The sequence below is a fragment of the Pollicipes pollicipes genome, unplaced genomic scaffold (assembly GCF_011947565.3).
Source record: "Pollicipes pollicipes isolate AB1234 unplaced genomic scaffold, Ppol_2.1 Scaffold_7261;HRSCAF=8764_pilon_pilon_pilon, whole genome shotgun sequence".
NCBI classification, from domain to species: domain Eukaryota; kingdom Metazoa; phylum Arthropoda; class Thecostraca; order Pollicipedomorpha; family Pollicipedidae; genus Pollicipes; species Pollicipes pollicipes.
In genome coordinates, this window is record NW_023597054.1 from 43,697,477 (window position 1) to 43,721,256 (window position 23,780).

General features: G+C 65.2%; 1 protein-coding gene and 1 long non-coding RNA gene across 2 annotated transcripts in view; both read left to right on the forward strand.

The window, feature by feature from the left end:
- The window catches only part of LOC119111483 (histone-lysine N-methyltransferase 2D), a 45,234-nt gene that overhangs the window by 3,813 nt on the left and 17,641 nt on the right, over nt 1-23,780 (forward strand). The window contains exons 7-25 of the mRNA XM_037235301.1: nt 20-236; nt 6,364-6,588; nt 6,871-7,092; nt 9,444-9,625; nt 9,934-10,098; nt 10,555-10,712; nt 11,207-11,383; nt 11,721-12,229; nt 12,434-12,583; nt 12,803-12,946; nt 14,154-14,485; nt 15,260-15,302; nt 15,351-15,501; nt 15,751-15,857; nt 17,529-17,591; nt 18,082-18,156; nt 22,005-22,140; nt 22,421-22,542; nt 23,585-23,723. Of these exons, the coding sequence (XP_037091196.1) occupies nt 20-236; nt 6,364-6,588; nt 6,871-7,092; nt 9,444-9,625; nt 9,934-10,098; nt 10,555-10,712; nt 11,207-11,383; nt 11,721-12,229; nt 12,434-12,583; nt 12,803-12,946; nt 14,154-14,485; nt 15,260-15,302; nt 15,351-15,501; nt 15,751-15,857; nt 17,529-17,591; nt 18,082-18,156; nt 22,005-22,140; nt 22,421-22,542; nt 23,585-23,723 (3,317 nt within the window). The remainder of the gene's footprint in view (nt 1-19; nt 237-6,363; nt 6,589-6,870; nt 7,093-9,443; nt 9,626-9,933; nt 10,099-10,554; nt 10,713-11,206; nt 11,384-11,720; nt 12,230-12,433; nt 12,584-12,802; nt 12,947-14,153; nt 14,486-15,259; nt 15,303-15,350; nt 15,502-15,750; nt 15,858-17,528; nt 17,592-18,081; nt 18,157-22,004; nt 22,141-22,420; nt 22,543-23,584; nt 23,724-23,780) is intronic.
- Nucleotides 17,685-18,501, forward strand: LOC119112407 (uncharacterized). The gene is made up of 3 exons (XR_005095711.1): nt 17,685-17,733; nt 18,065-18,156; nt 18,450-18,501. It is a non-coding gene; the product is annotated as an uncharacterized LOC119112407 (long non-coding RNA).

Here is a 23,780-nt window from a genome sequence, read left to right on the forward strand (position 1 = left end):
TTGTCCTCTCCGGTCGCAGGTACGTGCATAGCACGTGCGACCCGGAGGCCGACCCGTCGGCGGTGCAGCAGCGGCGCCAGGCGGCGCCCGACTACGAGTACGTGTGCTCGGTGTGTCAGACGGGCGGCGCGCCGGCGCGCTCCGGCCGCCCGCACGACGACGGCTCGCTGGACAGCCACGGCGATGTGCCCGCCACGCCCGGGTCGGCCCAGCCCGGCGGCGAGCCCTTCCACTTCGTGAGTATCCTGCCGCGACGGAGCGCTGTCTCCGGCTCCCGTCTGACGATCGGTGTGGTGGGGGTCTAGAGCGGGAGGGCGGGCTCGTTTGCAGATGTTTGTGTTGGCCCCTTGGCCATGTTGTAGTCTCGCCTGATTTATGGTGCATCGAGGTTGTAGTGCGATTCGTTTTCAGCACAGGCGACTTGCTGCTGGGATGCACTTCTCCACGTGACTGGCCCGAACTAAAAGGCAACTTTCGCTCCGGCCTGATAACCGAATAGCAACAGGGAGTTTCGAAGTGTCATTCAATACCGTAGCAACTCCGCCCCGGGGATGACACCATGACACGATGTCAGGCGATACAGGTCTTCCCTTCTTGTCAGAGAATTGCGCCGCCTTAAATGGGATTCGAACCCACGTGGTTGTGCTGCAAAACGGCACTGCGTCCGCCTATTTGTTAGTCGAGGCCAAGATGTGCTCTGGTAATAGCACCTCCCTTGAACGGTCGTGGATACATGACACAAATGTTTGTTCAGATCTAGCTTTTCCGTCACCAACCAACATTCTGGGGAAGCGAAAAGCGTACGCGGAAACCGCCACTGTTAATCCGATTACATGCCTTGGAACGGCTGCCTCAGCTTGGATAGCTGACTTGTCCTGCCTATCCATTATATTATGGTTGCAATGGTTTGAACAAAGTCGGAACTCATCATGCTGCCGCCGGTACCCGAGCCGTCCATGTCGTCAAACAAATATTGCTGTGACCGAGCAGGACGTAGTCGGTTTTCTTGCCGCCTTCCCAGCTGTGCCCCTCGCCATTACCGGAACCCCATTCTCCAACGTCGCTGGGGAGGAACACAGAGCACCACAGAGCTCCGAGAGACGTTACGGGCGGCGTGGGTCGCCTGGTGACCCAAATGGTACCGCAGGGTCCTGATGTTACAGGGTACGGGGCTGGTCCAGCGTGGGTCGCCGCCCGTACATTCAGGCGACGCGCCTGTCGAAGCGATCCCAAACCAAACACGCCCGGCTTCCGTTAGAGGGCGTATGGGAACGGGGATGGTGAGGGACGCAATTTTGCCTGCCTTGTCAGGCACAATTGCTTCCCTTCTGCGTGCCCTGTCTAGGGGCGATGAGTGTGAGAATGCTTAATTCACTAGGTCTATTCTCATTTTCCACGCTAGTCCCTGACACAGTTATGTGTATACACATGCCTTGTCTTCATGGACGCGCTGACGCCTTCTGGTTCCGATGCCCCACTTTTAACGAAACACCTAACGTGGAATGCCCCCCGCTAACGGTGAGCAGCGCACTCAGAGGCTGAAGGTGATCGATCCAGACTCGTGGCCTTCTGTTACTGAAACACCACACAGCAGTTCCATGACGTGTATTGTACTGAGTAGTAGCGGATGAGTGGCGCACGTGACCAGGAGCGGCTCGCCGTTGGTCACCAGTAAGGCGCGAGACACCGGCGGCGCGCGCTAGCAGGCGCGACAGCTGGGCCGGCAGTTGTACAGCATGTAGCCGGGGTTCGTGGCGCACTCGCCGCGTCCGGCCCACTCGCGGCAGCGCGCGTGCCGGTCCCGGCACGTCCTGCACAGGCCACACGAGCGCTGGCAGCTGGCCGCCATGTACGCCGCGTTGGAGTAGCAGTAGCCGGAGCGCGACCACGACGGGCAGTAGTAGTGCCGGTCCTGGCAGGGACGCGCCGTGGTGGCCGCTGTCGGCGACGTCGGCCGCTCGGGCCGAGGCCGCGCGGTGGTCGGCTTCTCTCGACCGCCGCCGCCGCCGCCGCCGCCGCTGCTGCCCTCCAGCTTGCAGGCCGGGTAGGTCAGCTGGAGTCGGGCGGCGTCGGAGGCCGACAGGAAGCCGTTCTCGCGGCGGCTGACGTAGCGGTTGCCGCACGGGAACATCTCCTTGACCACGGCGTACAGCTGCGGATCGTACGCGGCCAGCTTTTCGCGCGTGTCCACGTGGTTGTGGATGCCGTTCGGGTACCGGCTGTACGCTTCCACGTTGTGGTACTTCTGCACGCCCTCGGCGAAGTACTCGATGTGGTTGGTGGCGGCGTACGTGCTGGCCCAGAGGCCGCGCGCGCGCGCGGCGCTGTAGGCGGCGCGCAGCCGACTCTCCCACGCAGGCCAGGCGTACCGCGCGCCCAGCAGGTGCAGGCCGTGCGCGAACTCGTGCAGCCCGATGTCCTCGGAGTACCAGCGGTCAGTGGGATAGCCGTAGCGCAGCAGGTTCTCCTCGCCGATGGTGCAGACGGGCGCGGCGTCGGTGGCGCCGAGGCCGCGCGACCGCTGGTCCCAGCTGGGACCCAGGCTGCTGTGCTCGGGAATCTGCGTGGTGCGCTCGCTGCGGCCGATGACGGCCACACGGCCACGCCGCTGCCGGTAACTGTCGCGCACATTCGCGTGGTCGGCGAAGAGGAAGCGGACGATGTAGCAGGCGCGCCGCAGCGCCGCGTCCGGCACGCGCGTCGACGACAGCACGGGGATGCCGTACGCCTCGGTGTAGCGCTGGTAGAAGGTAGAGAGGCCGAGCTGGCGTCGCACCGAGCCGGGTACGCCGCGCACCCGGCCGCAGCTGTGGCTGCTGGTGGCCAGCTCCTCCAGCGGCGTGCGTATCTGCCGGCGCCGGATGACACACTGAGTGCGGCTGTCGCGGAAGTTATCGAGTTTTGAGGACCCGTCAACTGTCATTGACTGTTTACTTGTGGCTAAGTTACAGATTTTTGGGTTCAGTAGGGCGCATTATTTTTGATAGATAGCATGCACCATTCGAAGAGCACTGCCACTGTACTTTTTCAACGTAAAAGGCGGCCACGATATGGCCGGACGCGCAGGTACGGTTCACTTACCTCTTGGTGAGTATTCTGGTCGGCGTAGATGGTATAGTACTGGCCTTCGTAGTTCGTGATATTCGTGGAGATTGTGCCGTCCTCGGGGAAGGCTGTCGCGTTGGGTGGCACTCCTGCATCGAGCTGTGCGTCCGGATCAAATGGCACTCCTACGCCAGGGAGTGCTTCTGGATCCAGTGGCACTCTTACGCCAGGCATGCCCGCGCCTGAGACTGGTTCTGGATCCAGTGGCACTCCTATGCCAGGCATGCCCGCGCCAGGGAGTGCCTCCGGTTCCATCGGCACGTCCGCGCCGGGGGGCACTCCTGCAGGAGGTGGCACCCCGACGGGTTGTCCTCCTGGGGGGAGGCCGGCGTAGTTGGGCGCCTCGGTGTCGGGCGGCTGGACCACGCCCGGCGGTATGGTGAAGCCGGGCAGCAGCTCCACATCGCGCGGTATCTGGATGACGGCCGCAGCTCCGGTCAACAGCAGCAGTGCCCCCGCTGCCGCCGCCGCCTCTCGACTGGGTGCCATGCTGCGTACAGGGGCGGCTCGCCGGAGGGGCCCGACTCTGCCGGCGGCGGCGACGCACGCCGCTTTATAGCCGCGCGCCGTCCGCCGCCGGCGGCGCGGTTGTGACGTGACGCGCGCGCCGCGACCGCCGCATCCGCCGCCGCGCAAACGCGCTCTGAGTCAGGCGGCCGGCCGCGCTCTGGGCGGCCAGCCCGGGGGTCGGCCGATGTGGCCGGCGGCGGCGGCGCGGGTGAGACGGTGTGACGGTGGGGCCAGCGCCGCTCCGCCCCGCTTGGCCGGCGGTGCCCGTCACGTGCGGCAGCGGGTTAGGCCAGGTCGTGAGATTACCGTCGTCGCCCGACCGTGACCGACGGAAAGTAGTCGGCTGGGACCGCGTGTTTTCCGCCCAATGTGGGCTGAGTCAGAGGAAGGGGCGGGTGAGGAGGATCCGACCGCAGAGTCGGGGAACGATCTCGGAAGCTCGGTGAAAACAGGCGCGGCTGGGGCCTCGGCAGATAAAATAGACGACGCCAAGCCTGATGTTGCTCGTTCGAAGAAGGTAACGTGGCCCGTTCAAGGTTTTCCATATGCTGCGCCCATATTGTCACTAATTGGGACCATCGCTCACGCCATCGCCTGTGACAGGAGCAGGACGTTGATGAACTTCAGCCTATGAAATGTTGATGTCCGTGGAGGCCTATTACACGACGTTATTAGACGTCGTGTAATTCGGCAGAGGACATCAAAGCCCATCATTCCACGACGTTATTCTGCGCGCAGTTAATGTGATATTGTCTGCGTGTGTAACTGAGCAACTCACTTAATGGATCGCGGGCCGTGTCACTGTTCGCTTGTGTCGCGCCGCGGTGAAATATACCGCGGCGCTATGTGTCGCGGTGGATTAAGCTAGCCATCTCGTTATGCTAACTCTGCGTAGGTCGTGAGGACTGACCTGAGGACGTTCATTTAAGCTTTCGTGGTTTCAAATCAGCTAAGGCTTCGTGCAAGGCAAAGGCATTCAGCTCAAGGTGTCCCCTCTGGCGTTTATACAGTGACACTTCGGTAAACAGTATGGTTCTTGTCATCTCTTGTCTGGTCACCCTCATAATATGCAAGTCCACCATCAAGTTTCAGAACTAGCATGATGCACACGGATTGGATCACTGTGTGAATGCCTTTATTTTCCACCCTGTCCCTTTTTGCGTTAATCATGTTTTGCGAGAAGCGCTTTGCTGACGTTCATTTGCGTGGACTTTGTCGTCTTTGAGTCAATGTGAAAACGTCTGCGACCGAAAGGCGAGCAGGAACGCCTAGAAAACCGTTGCCGCACCACGGTCGTTACGCTACTGTCACGGGTGCCGAACCGATCAGCCGATCCGGGCAAGGCCATGGCGCGGCCGCCGGTTTGTTGTGGGTTGTCTTGTGCTGACGTCACATCAGATGACGTCACCCACCTGTGTGTGGTCGGCGGGCGAGAGCGGACGGTGCGCCGGTGGCGCCGGCGGCCGCGGGCACTGGCCCGGTCTCGTGCGGCCAGCGCGCTGCTCTGTGGGACAGCTCGCCGGCAGGAGGGCCAAATGTCATATGCCGGCCGGCCGGACCGCGGGTGGGCACCGCCGCACCTCATTCGCCGCACCTCACTCGCCGCACCTCACTCGCCGCACGTCACTCGCTGCACCTCACTCCCCGCACGTCACTCCCCGCATGGCACGGGTGACGTGGCGGGCGCTGCTGCGAGCCACAGACGCGCGGTCGTGACCTGCACTGTGGTGGTTTGGCCGCACACGCCTCATTGTGAGCTGTGGTTGGCCATGTGGTACACCCGCGGCGTGCTGATGCTGTGCCGCCGCTGACGCATACCTGAAGTAAAGGCCGAGCCATTTGTCTAGACGGTAGCGGCTCCAAACCAACCGCTTGTGCCTGAGAGGTCGATAAGGCCTTGATGAGCGCAACCCCATGGCATTTCATAAATACAGCACCGTTCGATTCATGATTGGAGTGCCCTTTGCGGCTGTTTACGAGACTGATCGGGGCGTTATTCGTCGTGGCAGTGATGTGCGCGGGTCGCTCGGGCGCGGAAGGTCGATTGTTGGTGTGTCAGCCTTCGTCCCGCGCCGGTCGCGCCGACGTCGGCCCATCCCCCGCTCCGTCCGGCTGTGCGCGATCAGAGCCTCTCATCGTGAGCAGACGGCGTCGGAGCGCGAACCCTCGGTCGGAGTCGGAGCCCGCGCGAGCGCCGCGGCCGGGCTCGGGCGGCGTCAGCGCCCGCCGCTCTCCGGTTCAGTCCGAACGCGCCACGAGTGTTGGGTGCGGTGCCGGCCGTGGCCCTTCTTACGGCCGGCCAGGAAAGCCGGCGTCAGTGGGCCGGCTGGCTGGTCGGCGGCGGCGCACATCTGGGCGGCCCGGCGCCGACCGTGACCCGTGCCGCGCGGGGTCGACAGGCGGCCGCGGCCGACGCGTGCGTGATCTGAGGACACCGCCGGCTGGAGGAGCCCTGCGCTCAGTGTTTGTTGTGAGGCGGCTGGCGCGCGGGATTTCCGAGAGCCCCGTCCCGCTGTGTTGCCGTTGTCTGGCGGGGATAGGCGGCGGTCACGACACAAGCGGGTGCTGAGGTCATGCTTTTCTCGGGCTGTGTGTGACCTGTCCCCTGTTCTCAGGCAGGGGGCGGCAGACCACCTGTCTGGGTGGATAATTAGGGGCTATGTGGCGTGTGATACCAGCAGTTGGACGGCGGACCATCTGCCGAGGCCGGCCATGATGACGTGTCTGACCGACCGTCCCTCCCCACAGGGGGATGACGTGGCGCCGCGGGCCAAGGGCGGAGGCAAACCGATGCATCTCGTCAAGAAAAAGCTAGGTATCAAGAGCGGCAGCGGCGGTAGGCTGGGTGTGAAGCCGGCCAAGCCGGCCAAAATCGACGTGCTGAAGAAGAAGCGGCTGCCCGACCTGAACAGGAAGCGGCCGTACAAGGCCAAGGTTCGCGGCATGTTCGGCGCGCCGGCCGTGTCACTCCAGGTCAGTGGAGGGTGACAAGAGATGTTACTCGACATCATTGGTGGAGGTGGAGAAGCTGCTGCTCCAGTGGCGGCGCGTCCCGCTCTCCGCATGCGGTCGAAATTATTACACGTGCCCTTATTCAGCGACCGGGTGCATGGTTGCATAGTAGCCACACGTGATTAAAGATACACAATGTACGCATCAGTGACTGCTGCTGCATGCATCAGCCTCACCTCTGGTCGTGATGCCTGTGTCCCCCCCCCCCTCGCCTGCCCGTCTAACGACGGAGGTCCTACGCAGCGTCCGGAGAACCCGATGGGCCACGCAGCCGGCGGCGGCTCCTACTACAAGACCAACCCGAACGAGGACAACCAGATGGTGCTGTGCTCGTCCAAGGACGAGTTCGTGCTGCAGCAGGACGTGTGCGTCATGTGCGGCTCGTTCGGTCAGGACATGGAGGGACGGGTCATCGCCTGCTCGCAGTGCGGCCAGGCCTACCACCCGTACTGCATCAACGTCAAGGTGAGGCCGCCGTCCCGGGCACCCTCAGCTGGGCCAAAGGAGGGCGGCACGTCCGGCGCGGAGAACGGCGCGGCTCAGATGTGCGCGTCTGCCTTTTTGTTTTGCGACCCGTCTGTGCCCGTCTCCCGGGTCGTATTTCGGTCACGTCCGGCCGGTGATGGCTCGCGGCTCCGACTCCCGCCGGTAGACGGCGCCGGTGGTGGCCTCTGAGGCCCCGAATCGGGTCAGGACGTCTGGCCGGCCGGTGATGGCTCGCGCCTCCGACGCCCGCCGATGGACGGCGCCGGTGGTGGCCTCTGAGGCCCCGAATCAGGTCAGGACGTCTGGCCGGCCGGTGATGGCTCGCGGCTCCGACGCCCGCCGGTAGACGGCGCCGGTGGTGGCCTCTGAGGCCCCGAATCGGGTCAGGACGTCGCGTCTTAGAGCGAAGGCCCTGGCCCGGGTCAGGACGGCTGGCCCTGGAGTGGGGACCGCGGCTTCGGGCGGGACAGCCACCAGTGACTCAGCCGGCGTCCAGTGTGGAGGAGGGACCCGAACTGGGCCGCGCCGCCTCAGATGTGGGCGGGCTCAGATAGGACGGCTCACCGCCGACAGCGGATGTGGCCGCTGCTGGTGTAGGTCGCGGACGCCGCTTTTTGTGGCGCGTGCGTGCGTGATGCCGCTGGCTTATCTGCTGCCGCCACAGCCGGGCGCTGGTGGGCCGCTCGGTCGAGCGGCGACTCGGAGCTCGTTCAGACATGGACGGCGGTGCGGTGTCGGGACCAGTCAGCACCGCTGACGCACGCCCACCGTCCTCGGATGCGAGGCCGCGAGTCCTGCGACTCGTCTGGAACGAGATCACATGCTACCAGTTTTGTCAGTCATGAGCTTACCGTCGTCTTCGATGCAAATTCGGCCGGGGTGTCGAGGTGGTCGGCTTCACGTTGTCATTGTTTGTATGCCTGGTTTACATTCCCAGTGGCGTGGTAGCCCTCGCGTTGGCCGTTGTTTGTATGCCTGGTTTACATTCCCAGTGGCGTGGTAGCCCTTGCGTTGGCCGTTGTTTGTATGCCTGGTTTACATTCCCAGTGGCGTGGTAGCCCTTGCGTTGGCCGTTGCGCCGCGGTGTCCGGTGCTGAGTCCGCCCCGGGTCTGCGCTTCCGGTCGGCGCAGGTGAGCTGCGCTGGCGTTCTGCTCGGTGGCGAGGTGCCCGCTGGAGTGCGGCAGACCAAACGCTCGCGCGATGTTGACGGAAGGTGCCGCGGACAGACCGCAAAGATGGGCCGCTGAGGGGCGCCACGGACAGATCGCAGGGATGGGCCGCCGCGGGTGCCACGGACAGACCGCAAGGGTGGGCCGCTGAGGGGCGCCACGGACAGACCGCAAGGGTGGGCCGCTGAGGGGCGCCACGGACAGACCGCAAGGGTGGGCCGCCGCGGGCGCCACGGACAGACCGCAGGGGTGGGCCGCCGCGGGCGCCACGGACAGACCGCAGGGATGGGCCGCTGAGGGGCGCCACGGACAGACCGCAAGGGTGGGCCGCTGAGGGGCGCCACGGACAGACCGCAGGGGTGGGCCGCCGCGGGCGCCACGGACAGACCGCAGGGGTGGGCCGCTGGGGGACGCCACGGACAGAACGCAGGGATGGGCCGCCGCGGGTGCCACGGACAGACCGCAAGGGTGGGCCGCTGGGAGACGCCACGGACAAAACGCAGGGATGGGCCGCCGCGGGCGCCACGGACAGACCGCACGGGTGGGCCGCTGAGGGGCGCCACGGACAGACCGCAGGGGTGGGCCGCCGCGGGCGCCACGGACAGACCGCAGGGGCGGGCCACTGAGGGGCGCCACGGACAGAACGCAGGGATGGGCCGCCGCGGGCGCCACGGACAGACCGCACGGGTGTGCTGCTGCGGGGTGCGGCATGCGGTCAGCGGCTGCTGCTCTGACGCCTTTTGCGGCGGCTGTCACTGGGCTTTCCACCCAGAGAATCGTGCTGCAGCCATAGCGCGACAGTGCGAGGTGCAGCAATACTCGTATTTAAATCGGGTTGTGGCAGCTGAGGTAATACCCAGTCCAGGCTGGCATACGCGCTATCAACGCTGATGGAAAGTATGAATCTGCCAACCCACCCATTTGCCGTGTCATTTTTTAGTTTTTACCCCACCCTCTTTTTATCTCCGGATGACGTTATTTCAGCGTAGCATGTGACAGACCAGACTCCACTAGCTGCGATTTGTCACGCTGTCTTACCAGTTCGCTGCTCTGACTAACTGGTGAGCTGGCGAGCCGTCACCACGTGCCGGTGCGGGGGCGGCGCGTGCCGGGACGTCAGCGCGGTGGCCTCTCACGCGCAGCCGCCGTCCGTCCCACAGGTGTCGAAGGTGCTGCTGGAGCGCGGCTTCCGCTGCCTCGACTGCACCGTCTGCGAGGGCTGCGGCCAGAAGAACGACGAGAGCCGGCTGATCCTGTGCGACGAGTGCGACATCTCCTACCACACCTACTGCTTGAAGCCGCCGCTCGACTACGTGCCGCAGGGCGGCTGGAAGTGCCAGTGGTGAGGGAGTCCGCCTGACGGGGCTCAGCTCGGGGGAACGACCACCGCCAGCTTAGACGCGCAAAACTGCGTAGAACCGGCTGCTGATTTGTGGGAAAACATTGGGTCGAGGCGCTGGAATTGGTATGAACCGTGCAGCGTCGAACGTATCGGATGTGCCGTGGACAATAACTCTAAATTGATTCCGATTCCGATACAGGTGTCGCCCCTTCCTTCCATCGGATGCTGTGGTCAGCCCCAGTGTAGCCCTGTCGTGTGTGCGCCCGTCATCTGTCGCTGGCTGAGGCGGTGTGGGCGTGCATCGCCAGGTGCGCCGTGTGCGTCCACTGCGGCTCCAACAGCCCGGGCGTCGGCTGCTCCTGGCTGGACAACTACAGCATGTGCGGACCGTGCGGCTCGCTGACCCGCTGCGCCACCTGCGAGGGCCCCTACACCGAGGGACAGCTCATCATCCAGTGCTCCGTTTGCCAGAGGTGCGCGGCCCGGCCTGTCCCCCACCCACCGGCGCCAGTCACGGCGCCGCTTCGGCAGACGTCCAGTCGTGGCCGTCTCTTGCTGGTGTTGCACAGAGAAACGGGCGGTGATGGTTCGCTGTTTTGCTGGGTTTAAGCCATGTGTGGTACAAGTTTGCCGATACCCAGCACCGTGTCGTGAGCGGGCTTTGCTGTGCGCTGGTCTGTTGCGAGCGTGCACAAAGATAAGCGAGTGTCAAATTATAGTCTTAGTCCTACTTCTGATGCTACTACACGTGCTTCCAAATGCAGGCCCTGGTCTCCTGCACTGTGAGTGCTTGACAACACTGGGTAGGCGCACGGCGAACAGAAGCGTGTCAGTTCTGTTGTGCAGAGGTGCTGGGCGTGTGTGCTGCCCGTCACAAGCACTGTCACACCCCGACCCCACGTTGACCCACCGTCCGCCGCCGGCGCCAGGTGGGGCCACGCGGCCGACGACTTCATCCACAGCGAGGAGGACGCCGAGGTGTGCGCCACCATGGGGTACATGTGCGCGCGCTGCCGGCCGGCCGACGAGCCGCCGCCGCACATGCAGCCGTCGGTCGACGCCAGCATCGTGGAGCCCGACAGTCCAGGTGGGACGCGGCGGCCGGGCCGGGCGCGCGGCGCCGGCGGCTGCGACGGCGGCGGCACTGCTGGCCAGCTGACGGGCGCCGGGGCGCGGTCCGGATGGACGACTGTTCGCGCGGGTAGTCGGGTGCGTCGTGTTCGGGTCACGAGCTCGGTCCGGCCGGCCGGCTCGCCTGCGGTGCTCCCGCGCCGCCTTGGCGGGCCGTCCCCCTGCGCCGGTCGGCGCTCTGTCGGGTTGGTGCACTGCGTCTCCGAGCTCCTGCGGTCGTGACGGGATGGGGCGCAGTGCGCTGCGTGCTGGTGAGTCCGTTTCCGTGGTCTGGTCCTAGGCGTTGGGCCGGTGGAGGGGGGGGGGGGGGGGGAAGTGGAGGTGTCTCGCTTGCGTGTCGACACAGGGGGCGCTGTGAGCGACGGGAGGCCTCCCGAGGGTGGCGTCGCTCCACGCGGCTGACGGCGAGGTGCACCAGCCGGCAGTAGTGTGACCCCGGCGACGTTTCAGAGCCTGAACAGTGGCGGCCGTCCAAACACTTCTTCGTGCTGGAGGGCGTGTGTGTCTCGGACACGGGCTGCAAGGTCATCCAGGGGCTCACCATTGAGCCTGCCAAGAAGAAGAAGAAGCGCGTCGACTGTAAGAGCGACGGCGGAATATCGGCCGCCATTGATAGCGTGCTGGGCAGTGAGTGCATCACCCTTGTCGTTTCAAGTCACCGCCGGACCTTGTCTAGCACCGTTTGGTGTGTCTGTTTGGTTTTTGCATTGGGTGAGCTTGGAGGCACAGCTGAAATCCGCTCTGATGCCTGTGATCAGCAATGGTAGGGATATTGTCGCGATGGTTTCTATTCGTTATAGGATGGATGTGGACGGAGGGACATGCTGGCGCACACACTTTGCCCCCACCACAGCACGAACTGCACCCGGACGCGTGGTGAGCGGTGGCGGTGCGACGGCGGGCGATATCGCGCGCCAGGCGCCATTGCACCGACCTGACCGACGTGCCCGGCACGCTGCCACAGATACGTCGATCGAGGAGTCTGAGGAGGCCGACGGGCCGGCCGAGTCGGCGGCGCCGTCCTGCTTCAAGGACGGCATGGTGCTGCCGGCGCGCGAGGACGGCGCGCCGCCGGAGCCGCCCGACGGCTTCAGCATCTCCCGGCTCGAGTCGGGCGACTACGTCATCCGCAAGAAGCGCACGCGCAACATGCAGAAGATCGGCGTCGGCGGGTTCTACGTGAAGGCGCGCGGGCCCAAGATCCTGAACATGAAGGACGAGGAGGAGCGCCAGGAGGCGGCGCAGGCGGCGGCGGCGGCGGCGCTGGCGGCTGCCACGGCGACGGCCGAGGGCGGCGCGGCGCCGCTGACGCCGGGCGCGCCTGTGACGCCCACGGACGACAGCCACACACCGGTCTCGGCCGGCGACACATCCGCCACGCACTTCGCCGTGCCCGGCGACAAGCCCAAGAAGAAGGCCGTGCGCAGGAACAAGAAGTACAAGCTGATCGAGGCGTACCCACTCTATTTGCAGGTGAGGCTGCTGGGTGGCGGCTGGGCTGGGGGCGGATCGAGCTTCTGCTGGGCGGTGGCTGGGCTGGGGGTTGTGGAGCGAGCTGCGGCTCGGACTTCGTTACCGTTGCGTAGGCGTAACAGCAAACCTCTTGTGAGCGGTGGGAATATGTTGTGTGCGGCCTTGCCGGGCATGGAGACTATCATGTTGCCTTATGTGTTGTAGGAGTCATTTTTCGGGAAAGAGCTGATGGATGGCTCAAAGGACGCCAAGGCGCCGGAGGGAGAGGAAGACAAAGAGGAGCCGAACCCGCCCGAAGAGGATGAAGACGACATTGCGCCTCCGGAGGAACTCTGCACGGTCCAGCTGTCCAAGGTATGTGGGGGAAAATGACGGCATGACCATCGCAACTACGACTCTTCCGCTCAACGTTGCATTGTTAGTTTGTGCCGACTCCCATGACAAATGCTAGTGATAACAAACAGAAGTGAGTGCCAGTAAGCACAACTGACCGTTGCGTGACTGTTTCTGTGTCGGTGCTCGCGCGGGTCTCGCTCTGCCGACCGTCTCACGCCGCGCGGCGCGCCGCTGCAGGCGGAGAAGGAGCTTGTGCGGGAGGCCCAGGAACGCGTGGAGACGGAGGAGCGCCGCTGCCAGCAGGAGCGCGACGCGGCCACCAAGGAACTGGCGTCCGGCTCGGGCGCCGGCGCCGACGCCAAGTCAGACAAGATGAACGAGGTAAGCCGCGACCACAGGCGGTCATGGGTGGCGGACTTCCGGCGCCGTGTTGCCTCACTCTGTGCTGCTGACAGCGGCCCGGCCTGGGCTCCAGTGCTGAGCCGCATGTCTGAGTGGGACCATGTGCTGTTGTGCGTGTTGAGTGGGACCAGTGGGACCAGTGGAGTGCTGTTGCTCGTGTCCACCAGCTGTAGGTTTGCGATTTGGACAGCTGACGGTCGGCCGTGCGGTTGGGGAAGAAGGACCAGGCCGGACCTGTGCGGTAGTCGGGGGAGGGTCATCAGTCCCACCCCGTCTCACCATAAGTCAGCGTCCTCTTTAATCCCGTGGTGAAGCTCCGATCCGTTGGAACTTTTCGCTGATTGGGCCAGGCTCCTGCGATCCAGGCATCTGTCAGCTGTCGGAGGCACGAGGTGTTCGTATTTGGGCGTCAGCTGTGCCAGGTTTGCCTTCGAACCGCCTGTTAGTTCGACGAACAGCATTAGAAAGCCTCGGCCATGTCCGCCGTCGCTTCACGCCGCTGTGTACTGTGCCGGGTCCGGTTTGTTTGGCCATTGCAGCCGTCATCTGTCGCATACAGTTCAGGGCGTTACCCACACCCGACCCGTGTACAGTCCACTGGAGAGTCCGCTCTAAATACAAGCATCTTGTGGTTTTGTCCAGTGACCACAACACAAGGTCTTACGTTGAAGGTGTGCAGCCATTTGACAGTTGGACCTGAAGCTCCTCCCGTTGGCCGTGCGCCTGCGGGGTGAGGTACATACCCTGGGCTCAGGACTGTACCGCTCCCGGCGGTGGGTGGAGCTCAGCTCTGACCCCTGGCAGCCACCGTCCGGGTCAGGATATGGGCCGTGCGCCTGTGGGGTGAGGTACATACCCTGGGCTCAGAACTGTACCGGTCCCGGCGGTGGGTGGAGCTCAGCTCTGACCCCTGGCAGCCATCTAGGTCAGGTCGAGTGCCTTGCGGTACGATGTAAGGAGCACCCCATGATTTGCTGTCCTATTTCGGCTGGATTTTGAAATATATTGGCGGTGGGGTCTGTTGTAGTTAGTTTATAAGCCGTTCAACTGAACCAAAACATCAAAGATTTAAAAAAAAAGTTATCGAACTGTGACGTCGGCACTAGTGAAGTAGAGCTCAAGTCACAGCTGGGCACTGCGGAGCTATGTTTTCGTTCGTCTGCTCAGCCGTGGTCCTTCTTTCCAGACGGACGACGACGCCGACGACGCGCTGGGCGACATATTCCCGGGCCTGGGCGCCGACCTGGAGGGCGACCTGGTCGACACCATCCTCAACGACGACGGCGACGAGCTGGCCAAGCACGCCGACCTGGAGGACATCCCCGACTCGGAGCTGGCGGCGGCCGACGCCGACATGTCGGGCGACGAGGCCGAGGCGGCCAGCAAGGACGAGCTGTCGGAGCTGCTGGCCGGCCACTGGCCCGACAGCTTCGAGTCGATGGTCACCGGCCTGCCCAACATGGACGGCCAGGACGTGGAGGACCTGCTGAAGGACACGCTGGACGTGCCGGCGCCGCCGCAGGCGCAGCAGCCGGCGCAGCAGCCGGCGCCGGCGCCGCCGCAGCCGGGCGCCGCGGCCCGGTTCCGCGTGGCGCCGCACCAGCCGGCCGGCCAGCCGCAGCTGCTGCCGGGGCCTGTGCAGGCGCCGCTGCCACACATGTCGCAGTTCAGCCACGAGCACGCGTGAGTACGGCGGCGGCGGCGGCTGACCTGATGCGTCAGGCCAGGCTGCCGGAACCTGGGTGGTGATGACGGCCCGATGTGATCGGCTGCCGGAGCTATTTGTCTCTTGGGGGGGGGGGGGGGGGGGGCTGGTCTGCTTGCAGATGTCCCGGCGTGCAACACAGACTGATGTATATGGAACGCATATCCGAGTCTCTGTTGGATATAGATGCATGTGCATTGGTTGTTGGACCTGTGTGACCAACCCGGCGGGCACCCGTAGGCCTAAAAGCTATCCTTTTGCCAACATGTGACATGTTTGCGCGCCCTGGCCGTCACGCGGACTACCGTGAGCCAAGGCGCGACACAGGGAAGTGACTGCCTGATCGGTCTGTTGGTCTAATGTCGCCGCTGATCTGATTCGTGTGGGGTATGTCTGAACAGTGCAGACGTCTGACAAAGTCCCATCTGCGATCAGACAGGCGTCGGGCCGCCCCGCGCCACAGTTCTGTGCGAGCTTGTGTGTCGCGGTCAGCCGGTGGCGGCTCCAGCCTGCGCTGTCGCCACACCAGGTCGGCGGGCCGCCAGGTGCTCGTGGTCGTCGTCAGCGCGCGGTGCCGGCCGTTTCAGGGCGCCGTTCGGGGAGTTCGGCGAGCCGTCGAGCGGCGGCGAGGTGGGCTGGGGGCCGGGCGGCGCGGCCGGCGGCGTGCGGCCCGTCCAGGCGCCGCCCGGCAGCACAGGCGAGTCGCAGACCTACAACCAGCGCAACATGGCCAAGTGGGAACACGACGAGAGTCTGGGCGAGGCGGCCACCATCTCGCCTGTGCTCTACGCCAACCACAAACACCCGGAGCTGCGTGCCGAATTTCCAGGTACGGCTCGGCCACTGGCTGTCGGCCCCATGGCTCGGCTTCGCTCACGGGCATTTACTACTGCACCTGTTGTGTTGGACTATGTGGAGTAAGATGCGCACGCTCTTTCGTTGACACGTCGTCGGAGATGCCCATCAATGCATCGAATGTACGTCACCCTGTTTATCTGATCTGAGACGGGCCAGGTTTAGCCGACCCCTGGCGAGTGACCTCGTCTGATTTTTTCACCCGCTCGCTCCTGCCTGGCAGCGGTCGCCGACCGAGTGCGGCAGATCATGAAGATTTGGCGCGCCCTCTCGCCGGAGAGCAAGCAGCCATACCTGCAGAAGGCGAAGGAGAACCGCTCGGCGAGCAAGGTCAGTTGTCGCCGCTGCGCCAGGCCGCGCCGCGCTGCGCGATGCCGTGTCATGCCGTGCCGTGTCGTGTCGTGCCCGTGTTGTGCGCCGACCTGCCCCGGGACGCTGGGTTCGCGCGCGCGGCCCCCGGGCCCGCCTGAGTCGGCCGCTGCCGATGACAGAGTGCCGTGCTGTGACTGACGCGTGTCGGCCGCCCGGGCCGAGCATGTCGCCAAGGGACGGCGCCCCGGACCGGAGTCGGGCCGGGGGCCGCAGACTGAAGTCTGGGGGAGGGGAAGGGGGCTCCCTGCCGGAGTCGGGCCGATCGCCACCGACTGGAGCTGGAGGGAGGGCCTCCCTGCTGGGCCCGCGCGACAGCGCACCGCGTGCTGGACTGTGGTGAGTTCGGGTGGTCTGTCAGCCCGGCGATGGCTTCGCACCGAGGTGCGTACAGCTACACCGTACCGAGGTGCGTACAGTCCCCACTCAGTACAGCCGTACCGCCGCAGTGCGGTCCGGTGATGACGTGACGAGCCTCTTCGGTCGCGGTGAGTGCGAACCTGTCGACCTGGCGCGCCGACCTGACGGCGAGAGCGTCGTCGTGCCGAGGTCCAGGTCGGTCCGTCAGGTTGGCATGACGCTGTGGCGGCGTACCGTCTGCCAGAAGAGCTGGCACCAATAACCTCTCGTTCCGCAGTCCAAACAGAGCGGGATGCTGCGAGCGGGCGCGGGCGCGGCGCCGCCCGGCTCGCCGGCCGCCCCTCAGCCGGGCGGCGCCGCCTCTCCCCAAGCGGGCGGCAGCAGCAGCGGCGCCGCCCCGGTCGCGCCGCCGGCCGACAGCGCAGCCCAGGTAGATGCTCGGCCGTCGCCGCCGCCGCCGCCGTCGCCGCCGCCGTCACCGCCGCCGCCGCCGCCTGCGCCGCCGCCCGCGGCGCCGGCCGCCGCACTAACCCCGGCTGAGGCGGCGTCGCCTGGTGACGGGCCGCTCGGACAGGTTGGGGCTCGGGAGCGGGCCGCGCCGCGCGCTGGTCCGGTGCTTGGCTGGCTGGCTGTGCTGTGCCGGGCGGCGGCCCCCCGCGCTTGGGCCGCCCGCACGCGGTGTGCGGTGTTTGCGCGCCGCCAAGCGCGGCCGCCGGCATGGACACTGGATGGCGGCTGGCTCTCACTCTCGCTGGCTCTCCGTTTCAGGGGCACCCGGCCTTTTAACACTGGATTGATCCGTTTTTCCGCTCCGTTCGGGTTTGGCATGTGTGCGGAGCACTCGCTCCGAAATCAATCTAAAAGTACTAGAGCAGGATATCGCTGTGTGTGCTCTGTCCGTATGTCGTAGTCGGTTGATATTTTTACTGATATTGCTGTTCTGTTGGTGTTAGCTACACTGAGACGTTGGGCTTACATTTTGCATAGTGTTGTGGCGAATGATTGTGCCCTGGAAGTTATTCACGTTTGCTGTGAGCTGACCGTGGCAATTCAGCACCGACTCCTCGCTGTCGTGTATTTGGCTAACGTGTTTTTTTATCCTCTGTGTGACCCCAGCGTGCGGAGCATTGTGTCATGCCTGGCGAATTGGGGGGGGGGGGGAGAGGAAGGGGGGACAGTGTATGTGGGGCTGCGACCGGGGCGCCGCGCCGGCGGTCCGGAGGGTGCCGCTGTGGCGGCCAGCGGTGTGACAGGCCGGCCGACTATCCGCAGGAGGCCGTCCAGCCGCGGCCCACCACGCTGCAGACCAACGAGCAGCAGTGGCGGCAGATGCAGGCCCTGCGCCAGCAGCAGCAGCAACAGCAGCAGCAACAACAACATCAGCAGCAACAGCAGCAACAGCAGCACCATCAGCATCAACAGCAGCAGCAGCAACAGCAGCAGCAGATGATGCAGGAGCAGCGCCAACAGGCCCAAGGTTAGAAGATCAGTGGATGGCTAGGCGCGCAATACGTCTGATGCTGCGAAGCCCCGGCGCAGCGGGTGGCCGACAGTCCGACAGCCTGTGGTCGGCGGCCTTGTCGGATCCGATGAAGAAGAACACACTCGGAATATGTATCGCTCCACATCACCGCACGCTGACTTTCGAATGCATCAGAAAACATCGCTCCAGAAGGCCACTGTTTACAATGGCTGCACGTTATGTATGCTGTCTTTTGCCGGCGCCTCTCCGACTTGGTCGTCCGTTGTGCGCCGTTGCGCGAGCCTGCCGGCCGCGTGCCGTGCTGAGCTGGTGCCTGTGTCGGCAGCAATCGCGCGCGTGCAGCGCCAGCTGGAGGAGGACCTGCCCACCTCGCTGCAGAGCCGCGTGCCGCCCCAGCTGCACGTGACCACCTCCCAGGTGAGGCGGACAGGCGGCTGTCGAGCCCGGCTCGCTCAGCCCGGCACCACTCCGGCCAGCAGTGCCAGCTGTGGGTGTCGGAGGGTGCAGCTGAGGCGCTTGCGGCGTTGTGTGATGTCGCTCTACGTTGTCTGAATTACGACGTCCAGTCAGCGCGGGGGCGTGCGCCGCGCCAGACATATCACGCCGGTCACTTTGTGGCCAGGCAAGAGAGCAAGCGACGCAGTTTCTGTGCTGTCGGCGGCGACGAGCGCGCGGCGGAGGCGGGGGCGTGAGTGTGCGCGTTGTTTCAGGAGGCGCTCTCCCACCCGCACATGTCCCCCCGCGCCCATCCCTCCCCCAGCGGTCCCGTTCCGTTCCCGGCGCCGGTGGCCGGCCCTTTCGCGGCCGGCCGGCCGGCGCCCGCCGATCCCTACTGTCACATGCCGGGCACGCCGCGGCCCGGGCTGCCGCCGGACGCCGCCGCCGCCGCCGCTGCTGCCGCCGCCGCTGCCGCCGCTGGCCACCCGCCGCCGCCTCCGCCGCCGGAGATGGTCCGCCAGCAGCAGCTGCGCGAGCTGCTACAGCGCCAGCAACAGCAGCAGCAACAGCAGCAGCACCAGCAAGGTGAGGCGCCGGGTGACCGCGTCCCGCCTTGCTGCTCACCAGGTGTATGTGCTGATTGCCGCTGAGCCGCCGCTGCGAAGTCGGCTGCAGGTGTCATTGGTAGCGGCCTGCGAGAGATCGGTTGATTGCACTGTGAGTCTGGGCGGCGTCTGCGGGCCGTTTGTAATGCGCAGAAGGAGACAGCCGCGACACTGGCCGCCTGCCGCGGTGTGAGCCGAGGGCGGGGGCCGCGACCGCACGTGTATGCCGGACTGGAGGGCTCGCCTCTGACCGGGGCGGGCTGTCGCCGCGCAGGGCCGCCGCGGCCGCCACCGCTGCCGCACCACCAGCAGCAGTTCCGGCAGCCGCTGCCGCCGCAGCTGCGGCAGCGCATGATGCAGGCGGGCGGCCCGCGCGTCATGGACCCCCGCCTGCAGATGATCCTGCAGCAGCGGCTGCAGCAGCAGCACCCGCAGCACGAGCAGCAGCAGCAGTACCAGGCCGTGCAGCGATCAGGTGAGGCGGCAGCTCGTCACGGAGCCGACGGCCGACCGGACGCGACGCTGTCTCGTCCACCGGGGGCGCCGCTGTTTCGGTGTGCTCGTCATGGGTGGGTCTGAAGAACGAATGGGTTGTGGTTTCGTCCATTCGTTCTTCTTGTGACTGCTGAAACCGGAGCGAGTGAAAGGGAAGCTAGCGATGTTGATCCGATGTGACTATAGCAGCGCTCCGGGCCACGCAGTGACCGGGCGGTACAGTGACAGGCCTCAGTCTCCCGGGGCCGCCCAGTGACAGTCCCCAGCAGTGCCGGCACCGTCCAGTGACAGTCTCCAGCAGTGCCGGGATCGTCCAGTGACAGTCCCCAGTAGTGCCGGCACCGTCCAGTGACAGTCTCCAGCAGTGCCGGGATCGTCCAGTGACAGTCCCGAGCAGTGCCGGCACCGTCCGGTGACAGCCCCCAGCAGTGCCGGCACCGTCCAGTGACAGTCCCCAGCAGTGCCGGCACCGTCCAGTGACGGTTCCCAGCAGTGCCGGGATCGTCCAGTGACGGGGTTGACGGCCGGCCTTTGCAGCCGTGCCCCACATGATGATCCCGCAGCGGAGACCGGAGCTGATGAGCGGCGGCATGTGGGCGCCGCCGCCGCCGCCACCACCACCGCCGCCACCGCCACCGCCACCGCCACCCCCGCCGCCGCCACCGGCGCCGCCCCCTCACCCCGACACGTTCCACGTGTCCGCCTCAAACCCCCGGGAAGGTAGGCGGTGGCCCTCGCGGTCGTCCGTCCGTCCGTCGGTGTTCTGCACGTAGTGTTGGCCGCATGCCTGGCTCTGTTCCCCACTGCCATATTAGCAGACCTTGTTTGCCTTTTTACATGTTTTGTTGCATCTAAGTTTTTGTTTATACTTCCTGTTTCGCCATGGCTCTGAAGCCTTTTTTCCTGCTTGTTGCATTTATTTCCATTTCCTTTCACCGCGGTCCGTCCGCTTACACGTGCAGCGCTTTCACAAGGCCTTTTCGCTATGAGGCACGCATTCCATAGGCAGCGCTACTTTATGGCGTGAGCTGACTGCCGAGGCAGCGTGGTTTGACACACTGCAACGGGTTTTTGAGCCGTCGTTGTTGGCTTGGCAGTGTGCTCTGGCTTCAGGGCTCTCAAGCCCCGGGGCTCCCCGCTTTGCCGGCCCAACAGCTGCCTCGGCTGCCTGGTGGCGCGGTCAGGCAGCCAGTCGATAGTTGGTCTGTCTACTACACTACCTGGTCGGAGTAGTTGGAAGACTGTGAGATTGGGGCTGACGCTAGAGAGATTGGGGCCGTCGCTAGGGAGAGTGGGGCTGGCGCTAGAGGAGTTGGGGCTGACGCTAGAGAGATTAGTTTTGGCGCTAGGCATTTGGGCTGGCGCTAGAGGGATTGGGTCCGTCGCTAGAGGCTGGGGCCGTCGCTAGAGGCTGCGGCCGTTGCTACCGGTTGGGGCCGTCGCTAGAGACGGGGGCTTGAAGGTTTAGATAGGGCTCACATAGGGCGTAGTTTGTGGAGCAATGCCCAATGGTACCGAACTCAATACGCCAGGAAGGAGGCTCAAGGAATCCGTCTTTGATGCATCTTCAATTGAACAGAAATTGTTCGGTTTCTCATGTCATTTTATATATTATTATCTTTGCTTTCCGTGTGATGCATGTGCGCCTGTAAGGGTTCCTGCGTGCGTTCGTGTCGGCTGCCGCCGCCGCTGCGGCCTGACCCCAGACGCGCCAGCTGGTTGGCCTCGTTTGTGTGACGCGACACCGCTCTGCCGTGGCCGTCGTCCAGCTCTGGCGCTGAAAACTCAATGATGCCTGCCCCACCTGGCGTGGCTTGGTGTGGTGTGCTTTGCTGTGTTGTGCTGCACTTTTGTATAAAGTTTGCGGTATGTATTGTACACTGATGCGAGTGTGTGTGTGTGGGGGGGGGGGGGGGGGGGGGAGAGGGAGAAGGAAGATGGTCGATGTCGGTCCTTTATTGATGCCATGAGTTTGGCGTCCTGTTCTGCAAGACTTTCAAGATGCCATTCGTGTGTTTCCGATATTCTGGAACTCAAATTTGCTTTTCTGCAGGTGGCGGCAGTCATGAACACTCTGTAAGGCTGTGTTAAGCGGCGGGAGTTGTTAGGCAGGGTCCGGCTGGATCGCACGGCTCGGTGCGTTGAGCGGCTGCGGCTGCGGCTGCGGCCCGGCTCGGGCGTGTCCAGCCCCGCCGCTCGGCTGACACTCGGCCCGTGTTGGCAGCCGGGGCCGGCAGTCCAGCGGCCGGCGCCGGCGCTCCGCTGGTCTCGTCCCCGGCGGGGGCGGCGGCCGTCCTGTCGCCGGCCGCCACGGCAGCGGCACCCGGCGGCAGCCCGGCGCCGCCGGCGGCCACGCCCCCCGGCCAGCCGCCGCCACCGCCGGCCGGTCAGGTGGCTCGGCAGCCGCCCCAGCAGACGCCGCAGTCGCAGCAGGCATCGCAGCAGCAACATCAGCAGCAACAGCAACAACAAGCGCTGCAGCAGCAGCAGCAGCAACAACAAGCGCTGCAGCAACAGCATCAGCAACAGCAGGCGCAGCAGAGGCAACAGCAGGCGCAACAGCAACAACAGGCGCAACAGCAAAAGCAGGCACAACAGCAGCAACAGGCACAAAATCAGCCTCAGCAGCAGCAGCCGCAACAGCCACCCCAAAAGCCTCAACTGCAGCAGCAGCAGCAGCAGCAACAGCCGACTCCTCAGCCGCCCCAGTCGGGTCAGCCGCCACAGCCGTCCCAGCTGCCCCAGCAGTCACGGCAGGCTCAGCCGGCGCAGGGAGCGCAGCCATCGCAGCCATCGCAGCCATCACAGCCGCCGCCAGCCACCGAGGAGAAACAGGAGGGCGACGACGACGACGAGCTGCTCGGTCAGTGGCGGTGGGATGGTTCGAGTCTGTTCCGGCCTTTTTGGTACCGGCCAGTTTTGGATGAAGGCTTTATCAGGCATCCTGTCACGTGACATAGTTTGCTAAGTGGTGCCGCGGGGATTGAGACTATTTATAAGTGACCTCCATAGAGTCGTCTCGCCTTACCATTAAGTGACGCTTATGTTCAATATACCAGTCCATGCCCTAGACGCATCGATTCAGCCTGATTTTTGCTCTTCGTCGTTCCGATGCCTGCTTAACCCGCTCGCGGTCCGCCCAGGTATCGGAGATGACTTCAACCTACTCAACTACGCGCATCCGGAGCTCGGTGAGCACAAGACGGTGCTAGAGCTGGTGGGCGAGGAGTCGGAGGAGCAGGAGAGCCGCGCCGAAGCCGACGGCGCGCGCCGCCCGGCGCCGCCGGCCGCTGGCTTCCGGGCCGGCCAGGCGCCGGCGGCGGCTGCCGCGCCCGGCACAGCCGCCGTCGTGCCCGGTGTCACCACGGCGTCCAGGTACGGGCGGCTCCGTGGCGGCCGGCGGGGCCAGGGAGGGTGCTGCGGCCCGTGTTGATATGACATGACCTGCAGCATGTAAGACGCTTCACTTGACAACGTTGTTCACGCATGCTTGTGGTCGGGATATCCGTAGATGGTAAGTGCGGTATGGTGTGACGTCAGATGCCGCTGGTGCTCGTGCTCCGAACGCCGCGTCGCTGGCGTCGACGTCACGCGCGCTGACGCTTGTATCGTCGCCCGCAGTGCCGGCGCGGCGAGCCAGCTGGCGGCGCCGGGGCCACGCGCGCCGCCCCGGCCGCCGCCGCACGGCGCCATCCTGGTGCAGCGGCCGCTGCCGCCGGGCCAGCCGACGATGGGCGTGCCGGCGCTGGGTACGGTGGGCTACGCGTCAGGCGTGCGGCCGCCGCCGTACCCGGGCCGGCCGGCAGGCGCGCCGCTGCCGCCGCCCTACCAGCAGGCCGAGCGCAAGCCGGCCCTGCTGCAGGTGGGTGCCGGCGGTGCCGCCCGCTGCAGCCGACGCGCCGCGCCCGTCGACCCCCCACGCCCGCTCAACTGCGGTGGTGACGGGTGTGTCCTGTGCCGGGGTGGGAGGGAGGGAGGGGGGGGGGGGGCAGCAGGGCGGGGCTGTTCCCCGGTGTTCCCGGTGTGGCGACGCGTACGTGGAATGGCACACATTGCTGGAGCGTGTGCAGCAGACATACGTCGGGGGCTGCAGTGTGTGCTTGTGTTCATCACGTTCGGACTGGGACGTTTACCGGTGTTTCGCACACTGTGACGAGCATTTATCCGTGTCTCCCGCTCCGGCATTGGTTCGTTCATCGATGTTCCGTGTGCCGGGACAGGAGCAGCCGCTGCTGCTGGCCGACCTACTGGAGGAGGAGAAACGGGAGCAGCAGCGGCAGCAGCCGGCCGCCGCCGCCGTCGCCGCCGCCTCAGCCGGCGCCGCCCCCGGCGCGCAGCCGCTACAGCCGCTCAGCGATATGGACTTTGAGAAGCTGAAGGCGGACGTGATGGCGGCGCCGGCGGTCGGCATGAGTCCGCCCGCGCAAGCCAGACCGATGGTCCGAGGTGAGTCGGCCGCCCGGCCGCTCGCCAGGTGACTTTGGGTGCCAATTCCTCGGCCAG